Genomic DNA, 25,053 nt, shown 5'->3' with positions numbered 1-25,053 from the left:
AGGACTATAGGCACAATAAGACAAAATGACTATTCTTTAGGGGGAAAAGTTAATTTTAGAAATAAGTTGATTTCTGTTCAGAAAAAATAATAAAGAGAAATATTCCAAAATTACAATAGTGGGCACCTTTTGGAGGTGAGTGTATAAAATTCTCCTCTCAAAGATTCTGTTAAAACCTCATTAAAAGACAAGGTTTTATGAAAACAATATAATGATCAAGGTGATACTTCCCAATTCTAGATGACGGATGGGAGTGGTAAAATACAAAGTCCTTGGTTATGCTGTAATAGTCCTCCGCCGTGAAACCCTAAAATCTCTGCCAACTACTGGCACTGAAAACACTGCCCTCTGCGCACACAGTTCCTGTGCAGCGGCGGAGTTTACTGCCTGCTGGAATAAGTGTGTGCCCAAAAGAACATTAGTTCATTCTCAGACCCGGTCCTGAGGAAATATCTAGCCTGCCTCTGAGGCCTGTTTTCCTCACCTATAAAATGGTGTTATAATCCCTGCATTGCAGAGTTGTTGAAGAACATAAATGAAAAGTGCTCAGCACAGGGACATGAGCATATGAACATTCAATCCAGCCACTGCTTGTATTATTATATTACATTCATTACCATCATATCGAGCATAATTATCACAAGCTAAAATAATTCTACTTAGTCTCTTTCTCTAAAAAGGCACAATTTTGTGTTGGTATGTTCACTCTGGCAAGAACCAAAGTGTGGTTAGTGAAGGATCACTGCTGTCATTACCGCATTTCTCCCAGCAGCAGAGACTCTCTGCTGGGCTGTCATTTGTGAGCTGTCTGAAGTTCAGAAAATGAGTTCGAGCCTCAGTTCTAACACTGATGCATCCAAACGGATCACTAGGAAAGCCAGGCTCCTTAGCCAGTCTGCAAGCCAGCAATAATGGTTGCTGGTTATGAAACTGCCACTAGTCCAGCGGTTCTCAACCTGTGGGTCGCGAACAATGAAAATACATCCTGCATATCAGATATTTACATTACGATTCATAACAGTAGCAAAATTACAGTTATGAAGTAGCAACGAAAATAATTTTATGGCTGGGGGTCACCACAACATGAGGAACCGTATTAAAGGGTCGCGGCATTAGGAAGGTTGAGAACCACTGCTAGTCCATCCCAACCTTTTCACCTCATCTGCTTGTAAGGCTCTCTAATCACGAAACTAAGAAGCAAATGTATTCAAGAATTCTCCTATAAGCATAACTTTCCCTTCTATATTAACAGAAATAAATAAGAGAATAAATAATTCTCTAGAGAATGTCTACATAACCAGATGTTTCGAGTCTCCCCTCTACAAAGAATGGGTAAAGTAGAAGGTCTTGCTTCACTCTTTCAACGAAAAATCCCTGGGAATGAATATCCAAACTTTCAGTTACTTGAATCTAATCTTACATCCTCGTAACTAATATACCTTGTAAATTCTTTTCTTCACAATTATACAAGCCAGTTCAAAGAGCCTACCTCGGCTTGGCAGAGTGCATGGAGACCTTGTAACACCAAGGCCGCTGGGGTGGCCTGATCCGGCTTGGTGCACTCGTTCAGCACCTGGGAGATGGCGGCCAGCATGTCTGCACCGTGCTGATAGGGCCTGCAGGAAACGACAGTTCAGAAAGAGATGACAGCCAGAGATCTCTATTACCGTCTCCTGGTCTTTTGTCTGAACAAAAAGCATTAAAGCTTGTCTTTACCCTTCTGCCTCCTAAATATTGACCCTCAAATAATAACACCATGTATTTTTCTTCAAAGATGATCATCATTGTCATTTTTGCTCTAACTTAAGGCACATTTTTGATATAGAAATATGATCCCCAAAGGAAGACACTTCTTAAATATATTCTCCCTAAATCATAAATGTCTGAACTAACAAAATTTCCAGCGTATCAATGGTAAAAAGAACTGACTTATCTTAGTGAGATTATCAGTAGGAAGAGAGCTACGCCTGCCCAGAAGTTGCTCTGGTATCAGACACTGACTACAAAAGCAGTACTGGAGGTTAGAAGGTCATTTATGATGGTAGTGATACTAACTGAAGGGGCTATACCTACTACACAATGTGACAATGATGATGATGATGATGATAATATGAATTATAACTGACAGAGCATCTGCCCAAGCACTCACTCTTCCTCCTCCCCTCCCTCTCCTCTCGATTCCACATACGTTGTGCTATCCACAGAAGGCTTTTAACTCAGGTCATCCTCTGCATTACTTATTACAGCCTCTGCATTACTTCAGTGATATGATACTGTTCTCTAATTGACAAAATATCAATTGGTGAAATTGCCTGACTGGAGTTCTATTGTTTTACTGTCCTGACAAACAGAAATCATTTTCTAAAACTGGAAAAGCTGACGGATCTTGAGGGGGTAACTGAAAGGAGCACTGAATAAGTTCTCAAAAGACTGTCTCCAGAGCGGCAGCTTTACGAATGCAAAATTGAACTGTCAGATAATAATCTCTCATCTCTAAAATTTTTCCCATGTCAATGCCTCCAGAGCATCCAGACTCTCAGGTCTTGTGTTGCATGTGCATAACTTTTAGACTGAGGTCATCTTTGTATTTGCAAAAGGCTGAGGCTTAGAAGAAACGCAGAAATGCTGAGGCTTCGATATAGTCTGATCCGAGATTTTTCTTGAAACACTCAATACGATCCCCTGGACCAGTGAGCAGCACGTGGGCCAACCCATTCATTGCACAACTTTAGAAGTACCATTCACAGTGCCATTACGAACAAAAATGAGATATGTCCCCCCGGAATTCTACGGTGCAGAGGCGACACATATGTAATCGCAGGATTACAACTCATTCAAATGTCTCAAATCTATTTCCTCCCTAAATATTTTTACCTTATTCTACTCAAGAAAAAACGCTGGAGCTTTGCTTGGTGCTAATGCAGTTGTGTCCCCTCCTACCTATTTGTCAATCCATACTCTAGAACAGCAGGGTCATCTCTCTAATAACTCCATATCCTCCTAAACCTTAGTGCATACATGGAAATTCAAGATCATTTCCTTCCTTGTCGTAATTCCTAATAATCAACTCCATGCAATGGGTCACAAACAAGGCCTTCTCTGTTAAGACTACAAAAATCAACACAACACTGGGAGAATATAAGGACAATTGGACTACCGTCCACTGCTTAGGTCACAGGGATTTATATAAGGAAAAATAAAATATGTAAACTCATATGCTTTAGTACAATACTCAATTGCTATCCAGAAAAGGATATGAATATCCTACAAAGCTAGATTAGATATAAAACATGCTTGCTTCTCAAAGTTATTTTCCAATCTTACTAAATTTTACAATCAGAAAACTTAAATTGAAAATTAATTTATTCTTACTCAAATATATTCTACCCACCTTCCCTAGATTCTTGTTTGCAATAAAATAATAAATAAATGCAAAATAATAAATCATGATATACATTCCCAAGGGATAAGCACATCTTACCTTTGCTTACATATGTCTCTGATGGATGCTGCTTTAGCGATCAGTTTCTCCCACTGGACTTCCTTGCCCGCGGACAGAGAGGGTGCCTCAGACATGGCCATGAACCGCTGAAGTTCAGGATAGACACGATCCTAAAAAGACAAGTTCACAAAAAAGGCAATTTCCCAATTTGAGTTGAATAATCATTATTTCCTGTTATGCAGCATTTTTCTCTCCAAATCTCCCATTTGCATTGCAAATTATAACGTCTTTCTTCTAATCAGCAGGGAAGAATGCTGTTTTGATTGCTGGGGATTTCTTACAGTCCCATGCACTGTTCATCTCATAAAACAAGAAAAAAGTGGTTAAACCTCACCCTAATTACAAAGGCTCTAATCACTTATTATCATATTTGTATTACTTTCCCACACACATGGAAAAATAAATTTCAGAATCAAAGGAATAAGATTATTTCCCAGTCTCAATTTCTCTGAGTCAATCACAACTGACTGTATTACTGCATCAAATTTCTCCCACGCAGTCACTGATGTCGCACACTAATACTACTATGTCAAAGCACCGCCATACATAATGACAAAATCAGTTTTCTTCACTAAAAAAAAACATGTTTAATACTTACACAAGTGTGTATCTGAGCTCACCTGCTTTTCCCACAAAGATGTCAACAAGCGCAAAGTGACAGCTCGAAGTTGTGGAGTGGTTCCAAGAAGTTGAATTACTCGTAGAATTTGTCCTATGCACACCTAGGAAATACTTTAAAATTTTAGGTTTCATAGATGTAAATGTACATAATCCCCAGGTTACCAAAAGAATTAAAACCCCCCTTATCATAAAATAAAGACCTAAATGGAAGTTTACTACAGTATTAAACATCTTCTCAAAGGTTGGGGGTATCTTTGAGATGTTAGGTAGCAATCTTAGGAACATAAAGACCTTATTTCAGATAATAACCAATGGAAAAACTTGGCTATTAATTGATTTAAAAGAATTACTCTTCAGATATCTTAATAATACATTTGGCCCAACAAGGGAAGCAGTGATCACAACAAAATTAAAGGCTCAAAATTTCATATGATACCAACCAAAATTCAATGTATTATTCATAATTCACTTTCTTTTTTCCTTCAAGTAAATTGGATAATATACAAACCTTGTGAACACCAAGTGTAGGTAAAGTATATAAGATATCAATGTATAATGCAGGCTCCAGTGGTCTTCCCAATTTGAACATCAAAACTGGAATCAAATTTGGTACCTGAAGTGAATTTAAAGAATATATTAATTATGCCTTATGAAGGAAATCAACCTGGAAAGCAATCACTACTCATTTTTATTCAAAGGAGTATTATAAATATATATGAATTAGAAGACTGAGAAACAGTTAGCAATTTGTTGTTGATGGTAATTTTATAGCGCCACTAATATTCTCTCTCTTATATAATTAGCTGCCAGACACCAATCAAAAAAATGTTTTTTCTTAAGCAACTATGACATTACTCTAAGCAACACAAAACTAATAAGAGATATACTGCCCCAAAGAAATTTATAGTTCTAATGAGCAGCTACACTTAGGATATAGAAATAATAAACTAACTCCACATATTGAAATATTCAATTATGTTATTCCAATATGAAATAATTAAAATCAGTTCTACTGTAAGGAGGGAGTGTTAATAAGCAAGGTCCCCATTTCAATACCTATGCATAACACAATAAAACAAAAAGAGCAATACATTTGTGGATCAAAAGACTTAATGGTGTTAATTTAAAATAGTAATATTTCCCAAGTAGATCTACAGACTCAATGTAATGCCTACCAAAATCCCTACTGACTTCTTTGGCAAAATTAAGGAAGTAATCCTAGAATTCATATGGAACAGCAAGGGAATCCAATAGCCAAAATAATCTTGAAAAATAAGAACAAAACTTGAGAATTCAAAATTCCCAATTTCAAATTTTACTCTAAAGCTAAGGTAATCAAAACAAGGTGGTACTGGCATAAGAACAGAAATACAGATCAATGAAAAAAATACTCAGATGCCATTAAATTAAAAATACTCAGATGTCAAAAGATACTATAAAATGAAAAGGCAACCCACAAAATAGGAGAAAGTATTTGCAAATCATATATCTAGTAAGGGACTTGTATCCAGAATATATAAAGAATTCTTGTAACTCAATAATAAAAGGACAAATGACCCAATTTTAAAAGAACAAAGAATCTAAATAGATATTTCTCCAAAGAAGATAAATGGCCAGTAAAAACAGGAAAAGATACTCAGCCATCATTAGCCATGACACAAATAAAAATCAGTACCAGAATGATCTACTATTTCACACCCAATAGGATGCCTATAATAAAAAGCAAACAGACAATAGCAAATGTTGGCAAGTATGTGGAGACCCTCAGACACTGCTAGTAGGAGTGTAAATTGGTACAAATACTTTGGAAAACAGTCTCAACTGGTTAAAGAGAATTACTGTATTATCTAGTAATTCTACTTCTAAACATATACTAAAAAGAAATAAAAACATGCATCCACACAATACATGAACATAATGTTCATAGCAGCATAATTCATAATAGCCAAACAGTAAAAACAACCCAAGTGTTCAAATGATGAATGGATAAGTAAAATGTAGTCTAGCCATACAATGTAAAGTTATTTGCCCATAAAAAGGAATAGGAATCAATATGGATGAAACTTGAAAACATTGTATAAAGTGAAGTAAGCCAGTGACAAAAGACCACATATTGTATGATTCCATTTATACAAAATGTCCAGAATAGGCAAATATACAGAGAGAAGGTAATTGCGTAGGATTGGGCAGTGTAGGAAAAAATGGGGAGTGATTACTAATGGGTACAAGGTTTCTTTGCTGGGGAGGGTGATAAAAATTTTCTCAAATTATATGTAATCATGTTTGCACAATTCTGTAAATATACTAACAGTCATTGAATTGTACACTTTGATTGAATTATATGGAATGTGAATTATATCGTAATATATTATTTTAAAAATTCAATTAAAAATTATTGAGTGAATACCTACTATGAGCAAGAAACTTGAGCATGCACAAAAATTTTAGTTTCTATATAAAGCATTTTAGTTTTGTTGGCTAGAATTTGTTGAATGTTCTCTACCTACTGTAATCTTAGAAAGCCTATTTCTTCTTAGCTTAGAAGGTATATACTTTAATTCAATTTCAAGGAGGAAAAAATATCTTAACCCTACCACCAAAAATGTAACAGTTAACAGTTCATTCATTAATGAGCCTGATCATGTTATACCAGGGCGGCATTTAAAGATATGCATGTAATGGCTATAGACTCACAGCACAGCCAGATTTATGATTTTTAACAATTGCTGGTGCTCTGTTAGAACATAAGTTCCATCATCCTCACCTTGAGCAAATGAAGGGAGACAAATTTTTGAATTGGCTTCTCATTCCCCATTTTAATTAAAAACAAAAGGTTATCTTGGGTTGTCTGTGTGTCTCTCAATGAATTACCCCTTCTGGGAAGAGTTCTACCCAGGCACTGACAGATTCTGAGTTCTGGGAAGGGCAAGCAGCACATTTAGTGACATTTTATAAAATAATTTATTTAGTTGTGTGGCTCTTAAAAAACTGCTTTAATTATATTGTCAGGAAAGAAATAAAGAACTGTGTTTATGCTAAAGAGTACAGTTCCTTTATGGGTCTTAGAACTAAAGAAGTAGGTAAGGGTGTTTATTTTCTCTGGCAAGTTCAGTAATGTTCTCTTTTACAGTAAGTTCTTTTAGGCCTAATACAGTTCTTGATGTTATTATAACCCAAATGAAATCCTCAGGTCAATGGAATCCCAAACCGGTGTTATTTCATCAGGAAAAGACAGATGTAGCTATATAGGTGTGGACAATTTTTTACATGAAGCACGACTGTTGTTTTCCTAATGAAGTAACATATATGTGTATTTATTGGCTTCCTTGAGAGGTCATATGAGCTCTTGGTTCCTCTGCTCCTGGCTCTCTATACTCCGGAGTAAGTGCCCTGTAATTCCCTGAGTTAAGACCTTTGGGGTTTCATGAAACTCAATTCTTTCTTTGCTCTCCTTCAGAATCTATTTCCTTAATAAACAAATTAATTTAAAATGATGGGATTATTAAGGAGCCCCCTAATGCTATAAGCAGATTTCTCAGCAAAAAAATAGTGAAAGCCAAAGAGGTGAAGGATGATATATTCAAAGTGCTGGAAGAAAAAAAAAAGCCAAAAATACTATATTAAGCAAAATTTTTCCAGATACACAAAAGCTGGTAGAGTTTATCCATTAGACCTGCCTTATAAGAAATGCTAACAGGAGTCCTTCAAGTTGAAAGGAAAGAACACTAGGAAGCAATACAAAAGCATATGAAAGTATAAAGCTCACTAATAATGGTAAATATATAGAAAAGTACAGAATACTGTAATACTGGAGCATAAATCACTTTTAGTTCTGGTATAGAAGTTCAAAGACAAAAGTATATATAACTATAACTATAAAAATATGGTAATGGATACATAATATAAAAAGATGTAGTCTGTGACATCAAGAACATAAAGTGTGGGGAATAAAAAAGTAGAACTTTTGTATGGAATTGGAGCTGTTGTTATCAGTTCAAAATAGACTGTTATAACTATAAGATGTTTTCTGTAAGCCCCAGGGTAACCACTAAGAAAATACCTATACAAGACACATAAAAGATAATGAATAAGGATACAAAGCATGTCACTACAAAAAAAAAAATCAATGAGACATAAGACAGCAGAGGAAATGAGACAAAAAAGCTATGAGACAGAAAATAATTAACAAAATGGCAATAGTAGGTCCTTTCCTATCTGTAGTTTAAATTTTAATGGGATAAACTCCTCAATCAAAAGACAGTGATGCCCTGGTCAGGTGGCTCCATTGGTTGGAGCATCCTCCCATGCACCAAAAGGTTGTGGGCCAGTTCCAGGTTGGGGCATGTGTCTGGGTAGCAGGTTCAATCCGTGATCAGGGCATGTGGGGAGTACGGTGGGGTGGGAGGCAACTGATCAATGTTTCCCTCTCTCTATCCCCCTTCCTCCTTCTCTATCTCTCTCTTTCTCTCTCTCTCAAATCAATTAAAAACACATTTAAAAAAGAGTGACTAAAAGGATTACAAACAAAATATAAATAAGAGTCCTTCTACAAGGACTCTTATAGAAGAGTGTAATATCTATAAGAGATTCACTTTACATTTAAGGACATACATAGGCTAAAAGTAATAGAATGAAAAAAAATTCCATGCAAATGGTAACTGAAAGAGAGCAAGTGTAACCGTACTTGTGTCACACAAAATAGACACATACAGTCAAAAGAGACAGAAAATATTATATATGATAAAAAGGTCAATTCGCTAGGAAGATAGACTATATAAATATATACACACCCAACATCAGAGCAATATATGTATACCCAACTGTATAGAACTGAAGGGGAAAATAGGAACACAAATATCAGTAGGAGATTTCATTGCTCCACTTTAAATAATGGGCATAACATCCAAACAGATAAACAAGGAAAGAGAGGACAAGAACAACACTATAGACCAAATGGACTGATCAGATATATAAAGAACATTCCATCCAACAGCAGCAAAGTATGAAAGGAGACATCACAACAAATACCACAGAAATAAAAAGGATTACAAGAGATAACTATATATAATTATATCACAACAAATTCCTGGAACATACAACTCACCAAGACTGAATCGTGAAGAGATAGAAAACCTCACAGACAAATAACAAAGAAGGAGATTGAGTCAGCAATAAAAAACCTCCCAACACAGAAAAGGCCAGGACCAGACGGCTTTCAGATGAATTTTACCAAACATTTTAAAAAAGAACACCAATCCTTAAACTCTCCCCCCAAAATTAAAGAGGCAGGAACACTTCCATATTGAACAATAAGAGACTGAAAGCTTTTCCTCGAAGATCAGGAAAAAAGCAAGGATGTCCATCCACTCTTGCCATTTCTATTCATAGTACATAGCATTAGTAGAACACAGAACATAGTACTGAAAGTCCTAGCCAGAGCAATTAGGCAAGAAAGAGAAACAAAACTCATCCAAATCAGAAAGGATAAAGTAAAATTATCTCTGTTTGCAGGATTCTAGTCCTGCAAAAAACATTTAATAAGTGAATTCAGGAAAGTAGCAGGATACAAAATGAACCAAAAAACGGTCGTGTTTTCACGTACAAACAACAAACAATTTGAAAAGAAAACTATCTAAAATCACACTAAAAAATAACATAAAATACTTAGGAATACATTTAACTATGGGAATAAAAGACTTGTATACTGAAAACTACAAAACATTGCTAAAGAAATTAGAGGACATAAATAAATGGAAAGACATCTTGTGTTCATGGATTGGAAGACTTAATATTGTTTAAATGTCCATAATGCCAAAAGCAACCTGCAGCTTCACTGTTATCCCTATTAAAATCCCAATGGCATTTTTGCACAGTAAAAATAAATCATATTATTCATATGGAACCATAAAAGCCCCTGAATAACCAAAACAATTCTGAGAAAGAATAAAGCCGGGTGCCTCACACTTCCTTTCTTCAAAAGACATTACAAAGCTACAGTAATCAAATCAGCATGATATTGGCACAAGACAAACAAATAGACAATGGAACAGAATAGAGAGCACAGAAACAAACCCATGCATATTAATTTATTACAATTGAGAAAGTATAGTCTCTGCAACCAATGGTGCTAGAAAAATTGGATATCTGCATGCAAAGAAGGATATTGGACCCCTATCTTACACATACACAAATAAGTAACTCAAAATGAGTTAAAGGCTTAAACCTAAGACCTGAAATTATAAAGCTCCTAGAAAAAAACACAGGAGCCTGGCCAGCGTGACTCAGTGGTTGAGCAGCTACCCGTGCACCAGGAGGTTGCTGGTTCGATTCCAGGTCAGGGCACATGCCATGGTTTCTGGCTTGATCCACAGTAGGGGGCATGCAGGAGGCAGCCGATCAATGATTCTCTATCACCATTGATGTTTCTATCTCTCTCTTTCTCTCTCTGAAATCAGTAAAGACATTTTAAAAAACATAGGGGGAAAACATCATAACATTGATGTTGGCAATGATTTCTTGGACATGACACCAAAAGCACAAAGGCAAAAACAGGCATGTGGGTCTAAATCAAACTGAAAAGCTTCTGTGTAGCAAAGGAAACAATCAACTTAGTAAAAAAAAAAAAAAAAGACAACTTACAAAACGATATAAAATATTCGCAAACCATATGTCTGATAAGGGTTTAATACCCAAATATATTAGTAAGTCCTACAACTCAACAAATAAATAACCCAATTAAAAAGCGAGCAAAGGACTTGAATAGACATTTCTGAAGAAGAAATAAAATGGTTACAGGTATATGAAAAGGTTTTTAAAATCATTAATCACTGAAGAGATGGAAATCAAAACCACAGTGAGATATCACCTCACACCCATTTAGAGGGCCATTATCAATAAAATAGAAAATAACAAGTGTTTGGCAAGGATGTGAAAAAATTGGAACCCTTGTGCACTGTTGGTGGAATGTAAAATGGTATAGCTACTATGAAAAACAGTATGGAGGTTCCTCAAGGAATTAAAAGTAAAACTAACATATGATCAAGCAATCTGAGTTCTGGGAATTTCAGTACAGGCAGTAAATAGTCTCTTTTAAATTTTATTCACCAAAAAAACCCCCATTGACTGCACAGTTGCTGTTAGTTGCCTGTTCTAAAACAAGTCTTTTTATTGAAACACAAACTTTTCTGTAACAATTTATGAAATATAAAGAGACTAATTTTTTGACTTAACTTGACACTGTTAGTTTTTTATAATGAAACACGCATAGGCATTCAAAAATATTTCACAAGAACTGAAATCAGCATCCCAAAGAGATAGTTGCACTCCCACGTTCATTGCAGCATTCTTCCCAATAGCCCAAGTATGGAAACAACCTAAATATCTACTGATGAATGAATGGATAAAGAAAATGTGGTATATACATACAATGTCATATTATCCAGCCTTAGTGAGAGAAAGAAACCCTGCCATTTACTGCAACATGAGTTAACCTTGAGGACACTATGCTATGTGCAGCAAGCCAGTCACAGAAGGACAAATACTGCATGACTTGACTTGCGTGAGGTTTCTAAAGTACTTGGTCTTACAAGAAGAAAGTAGAATGAGGGTTGCCAGGGGTTAGGGGGAAGAGGAAATGGTGTTCAATGGGTATGGAGTTCACTCTTGCAAGATGAAAAATTGTATATAATACTATATGGTACATTTTACTTTTTGATGAGGTATATTTTATGTTATGTGTTTACTACAATTTAAAAAAAGAATCAGGGCTTGTTTTTTTTGTTTTTGTAAGAGTCAGAAGAGACTCTGTCAAGTTCAAATGAATGAACAGAGGCCTAGAGGGGTCACAATGTTAGCTGGTGGCAGAATGAGGATAGGAGTCCATGTCTTAGTTCACCCTCCATTCCACCTTGGCAGAGTGAAAGCAATCGGAGTCCAGGCTACCTATAACAGGATGAAGAACTATTGTGCCATTGTTCTCCCTGTATTTGGACAAAACATGGAAAAAATAATCAGAAGAGACACAAACCAGCATCTTCCTGTAGCGCATCATATACAGAATGGAGTACAGAAGTTTAACTTGGATTCCATGAAAAATGTCCGTGTTGGCAACACCATATGAAGTTACACAGATAACAGAATAATCTTTCACACAATTCTATAATGAAAATCCTGAGTAGTGCTATCTACTCATACATTCTGAGACATAAAAAGGGTTTGTTTATTATTCACTTTAGTTATCAAAAGAGAATATATATGTAATTGATGTTTATAACTATCCCTCTATTTTGAAAGTATGAGATAGTTCATATTTTATTACTATATGAGAAATGTAGTAATAAATTAATATAAATAGAAAACAAAGATACCAGTGAAAAGAAATAACTCAAGACATGATCATCTAATGGAAGGGGCAAAAACTGACAGCAATATCTGCTTTTTCCTTTTTTCAGACTTATGTTTTATAAAACTAGATGTGAACTACAAAAGTAAATTCTTAGTTTGTATTTTATCCATATCCTTAGATTAGATAAATGCTGAACCACCTTTGCATAAGACTTTCTTCTGTGGAAAAAATGGAAGTAAATTTTAAGTACACAAGTGCATTTGCCATTTATAAAACAGGGGTAAGATAACAGTATGTGTTAGGTTGAAGAAAAAAACACAACACCATGAATTTTATATAACAGAATGAATAAGCTTGAATGGTTCCTACAAACAGAAGCATAAATGCCATTACTTAATAATTTTAACATTGAAACTTTTAAAAAATCATTCTACAAAAAATGGGCACAATTTCTATTATGCCTTTGAACATCAGTTAATCCCAGCTTCCTAATTACCTGACATTTCTATTCATGGTATCTTCTCATTACTTAAGTAATACACTGGAAAGCAGCCCACAGACAGAAGTGCTGAAAGCTAATCATCCCTTCCACTTATGAGGAATCTGCAGGCCTGTAGCAACATCAGAGACGTGTAAGCATAGTATAATTCTATTCTGTGGCTCAAATTATATTTATATCATAACATTATAATTAAATTAGTGATCTAGGGTCTTGAAGTTTAACCTTTGAGAGTTAAATAATGTCAAGGGAAGAAAGGTATGGAGACTAGCAAAGGCCCCTACCGGGCAATCTTCTATTTGATATTCCCTCTACTATTAGCCTTATTCCAGTCCAGCTTGAGCATATGCCCTGTAATGACTCCTCTAAAAGTTACAGCTAACATCTACGGAGCAGTTCCTATAAACACTCTTCTAAGCACTTACAGAAAATCATGATCACCACCATGTTTCAGAGGACAAAACTGAAGCTCATAAAGGCCAAATAATTTGCCCAACGTAATAGAGTTAATACATACTGGAGCTAGGACTGCATCAAAGCCCATATACTTGCCACTTTGCGTTAACAAAGGCAGTGATGACATCTTCTTCATCTTGGTATCTCTAGTTCCCAGGATACCATGAAATGCTTTTAGAATGCACAAACTACTCCTATTTTTTTTTTATCTGTTCCAATTCTATTCAACAAGATAGATCCTGTAACAGTATTGCAGCTATTTGAAACAACTTGTATGCATGCATATGAGCAAAACCAATGGACACAGACAGTAGTGGGGGGGGGAGGCAGTGAGGGCTTGTGCTTGGGGGAGAGGGTTGCGGGGGAGAGGTAAATGGGGGGGGGGAAGGAGACTCATGTAATACTCTAAACAGTAAAGAAAAAAAAAGCCTATTACTTGCAAAAAAAAAACCCAAAAGGTACTTAAATAGTACTCTGACTAAATTAACTTAGAATCAGAAAAATTTACCTGTTAGGTAAATGTCACCAGGATATCAAAATGTTGAGGTAAGATTTTCCCAGTATATACAAAAAAAAAGGTAAATCACATAGGAGCTCCAAGTATAGAAAAACAGAGGAAAGATCAGGCTGGAATAAGATAAAATATCATATCACTTCAGGAGTTTGAAATACTTGTAATACAATTACCATGACCTTTCCTGACCTAAACTCAATTAACAGGTTAGTCTCCTTAGCCATCTGAGTCTTCATTATCTCTCTGAATCAAAGGCAACTTATATATTTGAAAAATGATTTATGAAAATTTAATTCATAAAGTAATGATTAGTCACACTATCAATATGTAAAACCATCCGTGAGAAAAGGAGTATAATCAACATTTATTTTTTCAATTGCTAACATTTTGACAACTTGCTATAAATGATAACTATTAATGACTGAATTCTTATAAGCATAAAATTTCCTTCCTGAACAAAAGTAGGTTTTACATTTAGATCATGGTGCAATCTAAATCTTTGGCAGTCCAACTGGTAGAACAAAAGTTAAAAGCCAGTGTCCTATAAGTAAAGTATAATGTGTATACACTGTATTTTTCCCTTCAATTAGGTACAGTCGACTTCCACTGCTGCTTCTGTCACTGGCAATGTGTTTTCTATCAGAGAGTTGGAAGGAGGAATTTGAATGTCTTCCAACAATGAGATCTAATTAAATGCAGCTCAGCCAGGTAAGCAACCATGTAATAAAACTAGAGCGATTCAATGCTTATGAATTTATTAAAATAGTAAATTACTCACAGAACCCAAAGCTATGACAGTCAGGTCAATTTTATTGGGATATGAAAAACTACACAAGACTGATGATGATAAATGTAAACCACTCCATACTACATTTGAAGTGAAAAAAAAAAAAATTTAACAGCTGACACAAGTTGGAGAAATAAAAAGCAGGACTCCAAATCTTCTTTCCTTCTTCAATGACAAAAACCGTTTGATGTTCAAATAAGTGATAAATAACTTATACCATGAATTTTATAAGGTCCAAATTCAGTCTCAAATATAAGATTAATCATTAAATGGGGTCAACATAAATCATGGTAAACAAATGATACAGAAAACGAATATTAAGCAAGAAGATTCACACCCAGGATGAAGTAAAATTAATTTAACAAGCCAGAAACAAAGAAAGTATTGATTTAAATTTCTTGGAACAAAGAACAACAAAGAATTCTGATTCCACTGGTTCAAGTAAACAGTGTATTGATAAGGAATAACAGAAAACAGGCTTAGTAAACTCCTACCTTGTATAACATTCTGCATTCAGGAAAATTATTAGAGTAGAAAGAATAAATAAGTATTGTAAGAAGACACTAACAGTCACATCCATAATAGAAGCAGACTACAAACCAACAACAACAAAAAATTAAGCCATGAATGGTGTTAGAAAAACTGGTTAGTGGCTTAATGGGGAGGGGAAATTCTAACACATTACCATGCAATAAAAAATTCTAGGTGAATTCCAGAATTAAACATCAAAGAGAAATAATCTTTAAAGAAGCTAGAAGAAATATTAAGAGAATACATGCTCTCTAGATAGAAAAGAACTCACTAGGCATTAAACAATTGAAAGACTAGTAAGTAAAGATAGATACAATTTAAAAGGAAGAAACAAAAAGAGCTGTTAAATTGAAAACATATTAGTACAACAGAAAATTCAATAATGTTGAAAAGATAAAGCTAAGGAAATCTCCCAAAAAGTAGAGTAAAAAAGCAGAGCGAAGGATTTGGGGAAGAAGGGATAAGAAAATTAGAAGACCAGTACAGAATTCAGGGTCCAAACAAGAGAAGTTCCAGAAAGAAACACACACACACACACACACACACACACACACACGTGTTAGTAAAGAAAAAGAAATTTAAAAAATTTTAAAAATCCCAAGAATTCAAAGACCTGAATTTCCAGATTAAAAGATACACCAATTATTCAGTACAACAGATGAAAACACACAAAGGCACGTGATCATGAAATCACAAGAGTTACCAGGGACAAAGAGAGGAGTTTAAAAGCTTCCAGAGAGAAAAAATAAAAATTAGTTTCACACAAACATGTACTCAGCAATTCAGGAATCAGAATAACTTTAGATTTCTCCACAGCAACCCCACAAGCTATGGAAGCAAACAAGCAAGATTGTACAGGAATATGAATCTCAACACAGAATTCTACACCCAGCCAAAGTAACTCAATACCTGCCACACACTTTCTAATAGTTTGCACTTTCTAATAGTTTATTTTGAAAAAGAAAACAAACGTGTGTGTGTGTATAATTACCAACCAATACTCTGACAGTGTAAAATAAAGGATGCAAAAATTTTAGGATAAATACAGATTCCTATCCCCCACCTCAAATATGGGCAAAGCATATAAATCTAAAGTTCAAAAAGAAAAAAAAAGCAGCAAATGAGAACTTTAAAATTTTTAATAATCTACTTTTCAAACTGAAAATTATAACAAGAATTTTCTAACATACTAGAGTTTAAAATATTTTTAAATTATAAAAGTTAATGTAAAGATACAGTGAAACTGACATCCTCACATAATTCTGGGGAATAAAAGATAATACAATGTTTCTAAAAAGAAAACGTTCAAACTTCACTTATAACATTCAGCTCCAATCTCAGATTTGCTTCAAAATAATATTACAGAATTGGAGACTGGGAGGGGAGGGTACAGAAGATACAGACTAGCTACGCAATGACAAATAACTGTTAAGGTTATGGGATGTACATAGTGGGTTTATTCTCTATCTTTATAATAAGTTACACTATTCTCTTCCCTTTTGAATATGCTTAAAATTTTTCATAATGAAAGGTTTAAATTCTTCTAATTTTGTGTTTCTTCTACATAAATGTATTTTTAAAACAGAAATACAATAAAATCTAAGAGACAAGATCTCTTATATACACATACAATATATACAATAGCATGTATTATTTTCATGTCACATTAAATGAACTAAAAAAAAAAGCAAAACAAAATAAAAACTTCCATATGAAAAAAAACACCAATACAATAAACAAAACATATACCAGGAAAAAATTCTACAAACAGGATATTTTTTTAAAATATATTTTTATTGATTTTTTACAGAGAGGAAGGGAGAGGAATAGAGAGCTAGAAACATCGATGAGAGAGAAACATCGATCAGCTGCCTCCTGCACACCCGCCACTGGGGATGTGCCCGCAACCAATGTACATGCCCTTGACCGGAATCGAACCTGGGACCCCTCAGTCCGCAGGCCGACGCTCCATCCACTGAGCCAAACCGGTCAGGGCCAAATAGGATACTTTGTTATAACCACAAAGAAGAAGTGCAAAGAGAAACAGAAAATTCTGTGTTCCCATACTACAGAATGGAAGAATTGAGGATAATTTATATAAATATGTAAAAAGGTTAACATCAAAGACAAACTGGTTTGTATTTTGTAATCCCAAGGCCCATACTGAAAGGTATATATGGGTTAAATATAGAAAAGGAGTTATAAAACTATATATTTAGAGGATAGAGTGTGCTGCCCCAAGAAGCACGAAGTTTTCTATAACCAAAGGTACTCAAAATAAAACCATCTACTTAGAAGGGACTTAGTGCATATATTCAACTATCAAAAATGAAAAAGAGGAGAGGAAATTCTAAGGATTAGAACCCACTACTTAAAATATAGAACATAACCCAAATTAATAAAAATTTAAGTACATATTTCTGAAGAAAATCGTTAACACAGCAGGCCCGAGGGGCCATCTTTAAAAGGCCTGCTTGCAAAGTTAACCTTTGGGTGGGGTCTTGGATGGTAGATCTGGAGAAGGCCTCTAGTACTACGATATTGTTTAGATATTTTAAATATATTATAAGAATAATACTTTAGTAATATGAAATGTTATTTTACTAAAGTATTTTTAGCTATGCTTCAACGAGTGATGGACTGAACTGGATGTTAAATTCCCGGTAGCCCTAGGACTATTTGGGAAGAATAAGTAGAGCAGCAGTAGGATCCTGCAGATGCTGTGTGGAGGAATGAGGCTGAGGGCCAACTTCCTGCCCAAAGGAGATAGTTGATGTCAGGGAACAAAGTCGGATCATGTTCTCTCCTGCCTTCTTACTCAGCTTACTTTCCAAGGCACATCTAGTCCTTCCTCTTGCCTGATGAACTTGTATGCTCTTCCTTTTTCAAACTGATAGTTCAACTACTCATGCAATACTTATGAAAAACCAGTGTTTTACAACCGCAAAAATATTAAAGGATAATAGAGTAATTGTTTGCCCCTTTCCAGGAAAAGAGCATTCTAAGTACTGTTTGTCACTCTAGCTTTGCGCACAACTTTATGTCATATATTTTGGTAACAGTCTTATTCCCAACACTGTGGCCCACACTAGCCTGTGACAACCTTACAGGCAGTTTTCCTTTCCTTCTTTGCATTTGCTCAGGACCACACATAGAGCAAATACTCGGTAAACATGAGCTAAATTAAACTCAAGATTAACTACAGAAGGAAGAAAAGGTTAACAAAGTATAAATTTCAAGACTGGCTACTTCTCTCAGAAAACGCTGCCAGATAGTCCATCTCCCTCTTAGTACCTTCCTAAAAACCCACTTTAAATATTATTGTTCTCAAACATTATAGGTTTCTATTTTAAATATTATTGTTCTCAAACATTATGGGTTTCTATTACACTGCAGAGACTGTGAAGCTATTTTCAGCTAATAAAACCAATGGGAAGAGTATTTCTAAATACATATTTACATCTATATCAAAGAAATGAGCATTGGGATTTTTAGTACTTCTGCACTATTCAACACAGTAGCCATTAGCCACATGTGGCTAGTGAGCAGTTAAAATGCAGCTAGTCCGAGTTGAGATGTGCTGTAAGTGTAAGATATACACAAGATTTGGAAGGTTTAGTACAAAAACTACATATAAAATATTTCATTAATAGTTTTATTTTGATTACATATTGAAATATTTCAAATATATTGAGTTAAATAAAATGTATTTTTAAGATTAATTTTACCTATTTATTTTCACTTTTGTTATGTGGCTACCACAAAATTTAAACCTATATATGTGGCTTATATTGCATTCCTACTGAACAGAACAAGCCTCTATTCCCTTTATGTATCTAGATATGCATAGTTTAACTTGCATGCACACACATAAACACAGGCACACACAGGAAACAGTGATGTCTTCATGTACTTGGGGAATAAAGTATGATAATAAACCCCAAATAGGCAAGGAACATGCCTATTTGGCTAAATAGCTTAGCACTGATCCTAGAACATAATGCAGCAGATAAATAATTGTGAAATGAATAAAAGGACCTATGAAAATCAACTACAATTTTAATAACACATAACTTTAATTAAGCACTGATTATGAACCACATACTATACTCTGGATTATCTCATTTAATCCACATGATGAGTTTAATTACTTGGGTTCTTTTATTATTCTCATTTTATACATGAGAAAACACAGAGATACACAGAATTATAACAGAATCTCTAGTATATTTTGCAATATTACAAGAAATGAAACAATTCGATTTAGAGAGTCTATACAGGAGGTTTACACAACTTTAAATATTTATTGAGTACCTTCTATCACACTTCTACTAGGTGATGTGACGTTAAAAGAAATCATAGCTCAATTCAGCAAAATATAAACATGTACAGGTTAAATTCTGTTACAAATTCCCCTATTATAATCCTATAGCCTACCAAAATATTAACAAGCCTGACGAATAACTAATAATTCAGCAACACAAAATTTTTGTTGAATTTAGACTATCTTTTGGAATTTAATGTAAAAACTGGCATTCATATGAAACTTTACAATGTTTTTTTCATGTGCAAGATCTTGTCATCTTTACAATACCCCTGAGAGGTAGGTATTATTAGAGGTTGGGTGGGATTTTACAAGTAGTTAGGTTCAGGATCTGGCCCAGGGATGCTCCTTAGCAGGCTTTAGTTCTTGTCCTGTGCCTTGCCTTACAGGCCACCATCCAGGATTTGAGGGAAGTGGGAGTAGAGAGAGAGCTTTAGACAGGCCACCTGCAAAATTAGTTTGGTTCCAGATTCCTATTACCTTCAGAAATAATAGTCTTCTGCTGAGCAAAGAATGAAAACAGTGTAATTAACAACTTTGTAGGAGGCTTAAAGAGGCAAGTTTCAAATAACTTACCACTTTCAGAAAAAAGAAAAGCATTTAAATTTAAAATAGGCCTTCATATAGAACTAGTGGCCAGGTGTACGACTTCGTGCACATTGAAAGGAAATTAATTAGAAGAAATATTTTAATATCGCTATCGGCCTTTCTCTATAATAGAAGTGTCAACCAAATTCATGATTGACAATGACAGATGGAAACACATGCGTGCAATTAGCACCAGTAAGAGCTTTATATGTATCATGCATGCGCAAGTCAACTTAGCCTTTCATAGATATAGAACAAACTTGCTTAATTAGACCTGCTTTCTAAGGTAGCTAAACTTTTCCCAGCCCAGAGAAGCACCCCAACTTCTTTTTCAGGTAATTGTCAGCAACACAGCAGTAAATGTCAACACAACGCAGATTATTATTGTTGTTCTGCACAGGGAGAACAAAGGGTAAAATATTTAACTGCAGCAGTGTTTGACTATATTCTGTGCAGTGAGAAAACCTGAAGTCATTTTCAAGGTCCACCATTTCTTACTTCTTTTCAGTTGGGTCAAGTTTCTAAACTTTCTATATATCTGTTTTCTGGCTAATGAAAAATAAATAGGATTCTACCAAGTCTCCTATCTACCTACTCCAGGACTTCTGTGAGGATCAAATGAGATGAGGCACGGGAAAATGCTTCACAGACATTTGGTTACAGTATAAAGCATTTCCACCAGACTATAAAGCAAGTCGTGTTCCTGGGCTGAAGAAACTTCAAGGAGGCTAGTCATCGCTAGAAAGAGGACACCGAGCATTGCTACATGACGTCATTACCCAGATGAAGGGAAGGACACTAGCATATTAGCCTTTTATATATATATAGATCATTTAACTAGCATCAACTGGAACTAAGTCATCCCTTATTCAGCTCCCTTTTAAAAACATACTAGGGCTCAAATGTTGGTCCACCTTGAAAAAATAAGCAATATTCCATACACACTAAATGGTCAACTTAATTTTTAATGAGTAAGTGACATGGAAAGAATAGTTCAAGCACTTGTAAATACTAAATGTCTGGGTATGTCTTCATTGACTTTTGAATAGTTTCAAAGAGCAGACATGAGGATTCATTAGCTCTTAGCACATATGAACCTGCTCCAAAGGCAGCCAAGAGAGTTGCCTAGCAACAGTGCATTTTGCATCTCTCATCATCCCCAAAGATGCTGCTGCAGCAGCAGCTAGGTCAAGCCTCTCATTAGCAACCTGACAAAGGGTTTCTATCTCCCATTTTACTAAATTATTTTTATTTCCAGTGAAGCTCAAATATCTATGTCTTTTTCCTACTGACAATGTATTCCCTTCCCTCTATTCCTTCTTACCAAATCACATTTCGACAGATATGTTATAACAAACCCATCAAAATACCTGTAGCAAAAGCAGGCACTGAGAAATCCAAGAGAATTTATGTGCCTATTCACATCACTCTAACAGTTCCATATTTTTTAGGCAATAAAGTAAGGAAGCTTTAGAAGAAAGGATGAGAAAAGATATCGAAATGAAGTAATGGGAAGAGGAAAAAGTCAGTTATTTGACTTCAAAATTAACAAAAAATTTACTCAAATTATTTGCCATGCTAGTTTTACTTTGTTCTTATACCACAAAATCTCAATCATTTAGCAAAATAGCAAGAACACAGAAAATTCCCGAGTGGTAATAAATTGCAACAAATAGATTGACAGTTTATAATGAATGTAATCCATTGGAAGGAAACGCTGGTTCCCAATTTAATAACTGTTATAAGCTTCACCTCAGATCAACTGCTTTTCATTTACTTCTGAAAATATGTTTTTAAATATTTACCACTGCCCTTGCTGGTTTTTCTCAGGGGTTAGAGCATCAGCCTGAGACTGAAGGGTGAAGAGTTCTATTCCGGTCAAGGGCACATACCTTGGTTGCAGGCTCAATCCCCAGCCCCAGTTGGGGCACGTGCAGGCGGCAACATTTGATGTGTCTTTCTCACATCGATGTTTCTCTCTCTCTCTGTTTCTCCTCCTCCCTTCCACTCTCCCTAAAAATAAATGGGGGGTGGGGTGGGGATATACTTGGGTAAGGATTAACAATATATATGTTTACCGCTAACCATGGTTGCCATGCAGAACTAGAATACATACTCACATAATCTTCCTAAATACATGCAAAAGAACCTTCAAAGAAAATAAAATAAGCAGACAGAGATTTCATTTCATGTATTGTAAAGTGCTTACTCCAGATTTTGGCATAGACCACCTATACCCTGGTCTCAGCTTTCAGGCTATGGTGAATTTCCCTACAGAAAAGATTACAGAATGTGCATGCCATGTTACGAAAGATGAAGTGTGGTACTAATGGACACAGATTAGGAATGGTGTCATGAGGAACATTCAAAGGCAACCGTCACCACACCAAATCAAACTAAGTAAAAATTTCAAGTGATCTGAAAAGAACAATGTGATTTTTCCCCCGAGGCCCCTCCCCCCTTTTGATGTACAAACAGCAGGGAGAAAAAAATGAATCTTTAGTAGGATTTCCCAGAGGGTGTCATTTACCACTAAAATATTTCATTCCAGCAGTTGAAAGACCATAAAAGGGTGAATGTCCTCCAGAGTCCCTAATAACGGTAATAGATCTTGTGTTACTATGCACAAGTGACCTCTCAGTCAGGCGATTTAATTCTTCCCCCTGCAGCATGGTTGGCTTCACACACAGTGTAATAACAGTTTTTGCACAACAAGACAATTCATCCGATTAGAGGGACTGTATTAAGTCTTTCTTGAACAGCATGTGTCACTGCAGTCCAGCTAGGATTTGATGTAAGACAACCTAATATATGCACGCATGATTCTTCCTTTTTCTATAGTTTTAAAGAAGATTCCGGGACTGTCTTTAGCAATTTTGCAGACCATTGCCTGAACCCTTCCTGGCTTCAGAAAAATAACTCCGGTCTCCTCCAGTGCTCACTGAGCACTTTAAAACGGGCAACAGAAATGTGCAGAAGGCTCCTCGTTTCTACGCGGGTTACGTGCAATTCCACTGATATCTCAAAAGAGAAAAAAACACGACAAGGGACAGAGCGGGCATAACTGTTTATTGCAATTACTTTTATGCTCCACAACATTTCAGCAATGCACCATTAATTATAAAGACAGTGCGACATTATCGGGAAAAGCTTTCAAGTGAAATTTGAGACCTCCATTTTTAAACCTCAGCAAAGCACAAAAAATTTACAAGTGGAAACCAAAGGAAAAGGTGGGAAATAAATCAACCACCTGGAATCTCTACAATAAATGGTTCGGCATCATCCATTGCCCACCGAAGCCTACACCTAAGAACATCTACACATTTCTTGCGGCCTTGCTGAGATTGGGGAGGTCTTACTGAGAATCTCCGCAGCAGAGGGCCGCAGCGAGAGTTGGGGGAATTCTCAGGGCTTCCCCTAACCTTAGTCCCTTTAATAGATGCCGATAGGCTTGGCCTCCCCTTCCATCCTTGGATCTGGGCAGGCTCCCGAGGAGCAGTGTCAGCATCCTTGGCTACAAGGCTAGGAGTGTCTTTACAGCTCATGTGCCCTAAAGGGACCCTCCTACTGCTCCACGGCAAGCAGCCCAGACCTACAGGATTAACTTCTCGTTAGGTTTTTGATGCCGGTAAGATGCTCTCTTCTGGTTTAATTGTCCCACCCCCTCTAGCAGAAGCCTTGGATCCCCTAAGCAGACCTATAAGAAGAGATGAGAAAAGTCCATTGCAGTTCTCTTGCTCATACTGCCCACATTTTATCCACAGGAAACACAAATTCTAGGCATGCAAGCCAATCCCGACATTGTAGGACTCTCTCCTTTGCTTCCACCACCACACCAGATAGCCAGTCCATCATCTTGTTTAACTTTTTTGGGCAGTGGCCAATCTACCATATATATCTGTCTACCCCAACTGCAAGGGATACATAAGCAGCTGGACGGGGTCGGGGGTAGTCCCACTGAAATCCCTGTCACTAGGCTTGAGATAAGAGGCTAGCTAGCATTTGTAGGACTCAGCACTTACAAACTACTACAAGTCCTCTCTCTTCTCTTGCCCTATCCTCTCATTTCCCAATTTCTAGACTCTTAATATGAGTGAGGAGCTAAAAACTACAGTAGAACTCAGATATCAGGGCTTATTCCTAATACTCTGCAAGTTCTACCAATGAAACTGTCTTAAAACTCATCTTGCTATCTCAAGGTCCCCACCAAAACTTCTAGCATCCTCTTATATAACTACGAGAGGCCTGGTGCAGGAAATTCATGCACAAGGGGCGGGGGGAGGGGGTCCCTCAGCACAGCCTACACCCTTGGGAAATGTCTGACTGCTGGTTTAGGCCCGATCCCCAGGGCCTAAACTGGCAGTCGGAAATCACTCTCGCAATCTGGAACACTGCATGCACCAGTGACCATACTTTTCATACAGGTGAAAGGCATCTTGCTGTTGTATGGGCAGCTACATTTTTTTGCCCTGATTATAAAAAGTAGTACATAACATGATCCTTCTGAGGCAGTAGTACCATCTTCTCCATCTTATGGGTGGAAAAACTGAAGCAGAGAGAAGTAATTGGCTTTGTCACACAGTTATAAGTGTCAGAATCAGGGCTGACCACAAAATGTGCAAGCCAGAGTCCATGCATGTCATCACTGCATCATCCTGTTTTTTCAGTGTTAGATTTAAAAATTAAAACCTGGCAAGGCTATTCTAAGAGACTGATCCTAATATATAGGGTAAGGTCCCTAGGCCTGGCCGACGATCAGGGCTGATCTGTGGGGCGGGCGGGGTGATCAGGGGAACTCCACTGGCACCAGCCTTGGCTGGTGGCTGGCCGGCCACGCCCCCTGATCACCACCTCCACCTCTGGTTGCCTCCCTCTCAGGGAGCAGAT

The 25,053-nt window shown here is 36.3% G+C and overlaps 1 protein-coding gene across 3 annotated transcripts in view; it reads right to left on the bottom strand.

Annotated features, from left to right (window-relative positions):
- Positions 1–25,053, bottom strand: part of FOCAD (focadhesin) — a 279,727-nt gene that overhangs the window by 145,080 nt on the left and 109,594 nt on the right. For all 3 annotated transcript variants that reach the window (XM_070431752.1, XM_070431754.1, XM_070431753.1), the window contains 4 exons: positions 4,632–4,736; positions 4,123–4,224; positions 3,482–3,612; positions 1,490–1,616 (listed from right to left, as the gene is read on the bottom strand). In XM_070431752.1, coding sequence (XP_070287853.1) covers positions 1,490–1,616; positions 3,482–3,612; positions 4,123–4,224; positions 4,632–4,736 — 465 coding nt within the window. The remainder of the gene's footprint in view (positions 1–1,489; positions 1,617–3,481; positions 3,613–4,122; positions 4,225–4,631; positions 4,737–25,053) is intronic.

Source organism: Myotis yumanensis, unplaced genomic scaffold (assembly GCF_028538775.1).
Source record: "Myotis yumanensis isolate MYYU_CA2020_CCGP unplaced genomic scaffold, mMyoYum1.0.hap1 SCAF_12, whole genome shotgun sequence".
NCBI classification, from domain to species: Eukaryota; Metazoa; Chordata; class Mammalia; order Chiroptera; family Vespertilionidae; genus Myotis; species Myotis yumanensis.
The sequence above is the reverse complement of the archived record's forward strand: the minus strand, read 5'-3'. Positions and strand labels throughout refer to the sequence as shown.